Consider the following 5,818-nt stretch of genomic DNA (forward strand, 5'->3'; position numbering starts at 1 on the left):
ACAAAGCTCAAGTTAACTTTGCTATCAAGAGTAATTGGGAGGCTGATAGAACCTCCTGGGTAAAGGAGAACACCGTTTGTGTTTTGCTTCTGCCTTCAAAACAGCTCACAGAGCGCAAGGTGTAATTTCTCTGTATCACACTCCCATGAGTTTCTGTATCATAGGGGCTTTTTGGGAGAACAGAACCAGAGGCCCTGGGGACCATCTGCAGGGATACTGGAGCCAGACCTGTGCAGGACCTATTGGAGCTGACAGGGCTTGTTAGTCCAAACCGAGTGCCATGTTAGTGTAACACGCTGCTTCCAGACCTAAGCTGGCTCCTGAAGTTGCAGTGCGCTGCCCCCCAGCTAAAATGCCCAGCCTGCTCCTTACTCTGATCTCGGACAAGTTGACTGAGTCATGGAGAGCGGACACTGACTTCTTTGATTAAGAAGAATAATCTCTGGAAAGGATTTTTGATGGCTGATGAAGCTTAATCTGGCAGAAAAAAGGCAGCATAATATCCAATATATGAAAGTCCAAACTCGACAAATTTGGAGCAGAGAGGAAACCTGTGGTTTTGACATGGAGAGTAACTGGCAGCAAATGTACATTAAGAACCCTAGGATGCTCCCTTCAACTGGAAACCAAAATAGTAACACAAACAGGCATTTGGCTGTTCTCTGCCTTGTGCCACCCAGAAGGTTAGATTGGATGAACAGCCAATCTCTTTTGGTGCTAAAATTCATACATCTTTCTGTCAGAGTGTAAAATCCATTACTGATTATTGAAGTTCCTGCAGCATCTTCCCTAAGGAAGCAGATGTCTAATCTGAGATGTCAGGCAAGAGTGTTTTCTTTTACATAATATATACTACACTGGTCCTGGTTAAGATCTTTGTCTCAGGGCCATAATGAATTCTTAGACGTTGAATGGGCTACCCACTGATTGCAACAGGAATGATTTTTACATAAACCCAAGATCCCTTCCCCTTTTGCCATGTGCTTTCCCAAGGAGAAGGGCAGCTCATTGTACAGCACAGGATGAAAGATGCTGCTCAATATGATACTATTATTACTTGTGCTAGTTAAAGATTTGGATTTCCTATTTAGATGAAAATAGAGAATAAAGCATAAGAAAAGCAAAGTTGTCTGACATTACTGTGCCACGGAAGAAGGGACAAACCTATGTATTAGTTTCTTAAATGTTGGTGAGGAGATAAATTTCCAACATTTGCCAATTCTCTTCCAGTGCTATCCAAAGGTTCAGTTTTAGATTAAGGGTTCAGGGTCCAATCACAAAAACAAGGAAGATGTTAAGTAGGTTTTAGCACATCCTAGAGGGGAATAGTTTAAGACTTTCAATTAAAGCAAAATCCACCAGAATTACATTGTTACTAACCTCTCATTAAGTAAACAGCCACTGGCAACTGCTGAAAAGGAGTATGATTTCTGATCACCCTAAAATATGCTGAGTAACTTTTACAAATTTTAGTCTTGTTTACAACAGTTCAGTGTAAGGAGTTCGTATTGAATCTCAATAATGATAAAATAATGCTATTACACTTGCACCTTCATTACACCCTGAATCATACATTGACCTTCCTTCAAACACTTCTACTGTGCCCTAGGCTTGGTTTGTACTATGTAATAAAAATGATGAAAATAATTGGGATCAATTGAGTTGACCTATAGTGGTTTTTACTTTTTTAAATCTGTATAGCTAAGATTTAAACTAATGCAACAAGGGATCAGGATTTTGTCCATAAACCTGAACTGACAGGCAGTAAATTGATCAGAAAAACTAATCTAAAAAAATTTTATCAAAACAGATTTTCCCTACCGTGACATGTTAGTGCATTGCCAAAACAAAGTAGCATAAACCAGAAGGAATCTGAGCTGCTGAAAATGATTTTTTGGTGTAATATGGCCATTTCATTCTGTTAATCGTTCTGGTTAAGGCATCTTCTGAACAAACAAAAATATTGGCACTAAAAGTTATTGGAATGATAATTCGGAAGACTTGTCTGCATAGCATAACCAAAACTATTGCAAGGAGCTTTGCTTGGTTTTTGCTTTTTCTGTTTCTGTAATTATGTTTAATTAACGTGAAGTTAGCTCAGCTGAAAATAGTGCAGTTAAAGATGGCATATTCTATGATGCTGTGACCTAAATCCAGGTATCTTTAAATAGGGCTGTTTCTCATTATTTGAATGTAGTTCTCAGTCTTCCTTCTGTCTTATCTCCACATGATTAACAAGGAAATCTAAATGTTTCTGGAAGAAGACATTTGACTAGGATACTGTGGCATATGTGTGCTACCTATGGAACATCCCATCAACTCTTTACCTATCCAAGGACATCAAAGCTCCTGAAACATGAGAGACAGGTTAAAGCAGTACCTCTGGAATAACGTTTCTTGTTCCTCAGAGAAGTCTGTATGTCTAGCAAAAGAAGAATTTTTGCAGATTTATGGCTCTGAATCTTTAAGCAGTTAATCATAGTAAGGTGCTTTTCCTTCGTAGCCGCCAAAAAGTGGAGTGAGATGGGCTTTTCTGTGAGTATCTTGTTATAATCATACACTGGCTTTATTAGAATTTTTTCTCTGCATGAAGGACTGGAATAGAAGTAAAGTTTTGATTTCTATATGTTCTACTTAATAATGAAATGTATTTAAATATAACAGAAAAAAAACAGAGAAAAAAATTGAAATAAGGAACTTGCTAATCCACTTTCCTGAAGACGGACACTATGTTTATTTGTCTTGACCTTGTTCTCCACTGAAACCTGTCTCCATTGTCCATCCAGTGGGACTGGACATCTCAGCTTTGTTCCACTGAAGACCTTTAAAAAATAAATTGCAAAATTTCAAGAACTAATTAATATAGTCAGGTGAACAGACCACTTTGATAGCGTTTTGTAACAGCACAAAGTTATTTGTTGTGCATGTAGCTCACAGAAAAAGCCTGATCTCATTTTATTGTAAATCCATTGCAGTGCCATTGGCTTCAGTGTAGTTGCTCCTAACTTGCCAAGGCACAAGACCCCCTGTATTTTATTTTCTTCTTCTGGAAGAAAACGAAACATAGATTTCCAAGGCACATTAATGGTCAGATGAATAGCATATGTGCCAACTATTTGAACATTGTGCTCCCGAGTTTTTTGTTTTCTGAGATAATGCTGCATATACAAGCATTAAGTCATGTATATTTGAGTGCAGAGTACCCTATTCATCCCACCTAACTAGCCATCTAGATGTTAGGAGTCTCATCCAAGCTAGTTCTCTAGGTACCCTCTATAGTTAGAGATCAGCACCTCTGCTAGCGGTGATTCTTTCCATCCTATGATAGGTGGGATAGACAAGGCTGCGGACTTTCTGGTCTTTCTCCATAGAAGAAACAACCTAGGAAGCCTTGCTAGACAGCTTGCGATAAATCATATCAATAGTACCCATAAAACAGTATTAACTTACAATTGCCAAAGCTTTGTGCAGCTAAGAATCAATAGCTTTTGGGCTGGCTAAAAGAGTCAAGTCTGAGCAAAAGGTTAATGACATGAGGTTGAACAGGAGAAGTAAATGTCTGGAATACTCACTTGGCGGCATGCTCTCTTCAACTGGCTTCCCAAGCTTCCACCAAATGGAGAATGGAGTTGGATAGGTAGTAATGCAAACCATGTTAGAAAGTTAAATCGAGAAGCAGACAGTTAACAATAGAATGTCAGAGTACATGATGGTAATAATTTACTAGTGCTAATGGCTTCTGGTGTATGAATGCCACCGCAAAAGGTAGAAAAGAAAGCACTGTGCTTACCTCATATATAGGAAGAGACCCAAATACTGCCCCAGCCTCTCTGTTTCCAGACTCAAAACTTTCCAAAGGTGTTCTATGGATCTGACCAAGGGAAGTCAAAGTCAGTGCATTACTAGCTGAAGGCAAAAGGTAATGAAAACATTACTTCTGTTATTGAATTGCATGGTAACATTCAAGTTATCTGGAGAAATGTATATCATTACTATGTAGAGAGATTATGGTTTATGCACAGGTTTTCTTTGTACCAGGTAAAGGCTGCCTTGAACATTTTTTTAAATTAGGAGGGGATCATTCTTCTGCTATAGAAAATGCATAACCAGCAAAATTCCAGCTTCCCAAGGGACACAAAATCAAGACAGTTAACAGCAAAATGCTTTTTATCACCTAAGTTAAAGCTAATTTTAAACACTTACTTAGTTCTCTCATCTATTAACACCTTGAATAAACTCAATAAAGGAATAATTTTCAGGGTACTTGTCAGGTTTGTTGGATGCATGCTATCAGAGGACAGTGGAAGTCTAGCCAAGGGGTAATGGAGTAAGAATTCCTTCCCAGTTGACAGCTTCATCACAGAGCTGTCAGTCTGGCTATTCTTCTGTTGGGCTTTGCAAATCACAAACACTTCAGCAGCCAGTTGGGAAAGATACAGATGAACAAGACATTTCTGCTGTTAACTGTTGAAAGCTTTGAATTTGCGAAAAATACCTCAAGTATTTTGACAGTTCATCCACACTCACATGAATCCTGAGACTTGATATAGCCGTGATTTCACCCTAGGAGGCCAATTTATGGTCCTCCAAAAAGGAAAAAAATGCACCTACAGCTTGAAATATTGCAAAGAACCCTCATTTCCATCAAATTTGAAAACACGAGTTCAATTTGAAATGGTACATTATACAGAGATTTTCTACTTACATTTTTTCATGGTCTTATTAATACATTACTGAGTGTGCTGCAGTAATAACAGTTTAAGAGATAACACATCTTCAACAATGTAAAAAATTCCTAAAGGAATCTGTTCCAGTGTCTGTCTGTCAATTCTAAGCATTACTCATGTGCATTAATTACTAGGCATAACCCATTTCAGAAAGACAGGACAACTGAATTATGGTGAGCTAATCATATACTCTAGGTGTTTGCACAGCCACTGAATAGCATACCTGTAGTCTGAAGTGCAAACCAAAGTCCACTGGTTTGTTCTGCTCTAAGGCAAATGATAGGAAATCAAACATTTTTCTCATCAAAAGCTCAGTCAGAAGGGGACTCCAGTGCTTACGTGTATCAAGTGTCTTCTGCTATGAGACCTCCAGTGAGTCCTCTTTTCAAATGACTAGGTAAAACCCAAAGCAGAGCCCACCTCTACTGACTTGTCCCACAAGGTACTCAACCACTGACTTTGCTACAGTAAATTTCATGTTTTATACCCAGCATCAACATATTTTTCCCACTAACACTGTTCTTTATTACACAGTGCTGTATCTACAGCTGTTGAACAGCAGGGGACCAATGATCAATTGCCGTTACTTCGTAGTGCATGCTCCAACAGCACAAAAGCAGCTATATCAGTTTCCCTGTAATTTAAACAAAGGCCACTGGAGATTGTGCAGCATCAGTGACTGGTATAACTGACTTAAGGGAGCTCATCAACTTGTTGCTGCCTTGGGGTGAAATGACAGAATGCCTCAAAACTGCATGTTTGTCTACCTTTGCTTAGCAGCAAGTAATCCACTAGCTTCAAATAGTCAAGCACCCAGGCGAGATGAGAGCTGATCTTGTATCCTTGGTGTCCCAGTAAGCAAGTGAGAAAGGAAGAACATTGAGAGCAGCCCTGCCAAGAAGGACTTGGGGGTACTGGTGGATGAAAAGCTGGACATGAGCCGGCAATGTGCGCTCGCAGCCCAGAAGGCCAATCGTATCCTGGCCTGCATCAAAAGAAGCGTGGCCAGCAGGAGGGGGGAGTGGATTCTGCCCCTCTACTCTGCTCTGGTGAGACCCCCCCTGGAGTACTGCGTCCACCTCTGGGGTCCT

At 39.7% G+C, this 5,818-nt stretch overlaps 1 protein-coding gene across 1 annotated transcript in view; it reads right to left on the reverse strand.

Moving 5' to 3' along the window:
- Positions 1-3,697: 3,697 nt before the first annotated feature.
- WDR64 (WD repeat domain 64) overlaps positions 3,698-5,818 on the reverse strand; it is an 87,871-nt gene continuing 85,750 nt past the window's right edge. Inside the window, exon 26 of the mRNA XM_019471221.1 lies at positions 3,698-3,871. Coding sequence (XP_019326766.1) covers positions 3,698-3,871 — 174 coding nt within the window. The remainder of the gene's footprint in view (positions 3,872-5,818) is intronic.

The sequence above is a fragment of the Aptenodytes forsteri genome, unplaced genomic scaffold, assembly GCF_000699145.1.
Source record: "Aptenodytes forsteri isolate BGI_AS27 unplaced genomic scaffold, ASM69914v1 Scaffold10, whole genome shotgun sequence".
Lineage (NCBI taxonomy): Eukaryota > Metazoa > Chordata > Aves > Sphenisciformes > Spheniscidae > Aptenodytes > Aptenodytes forsteri.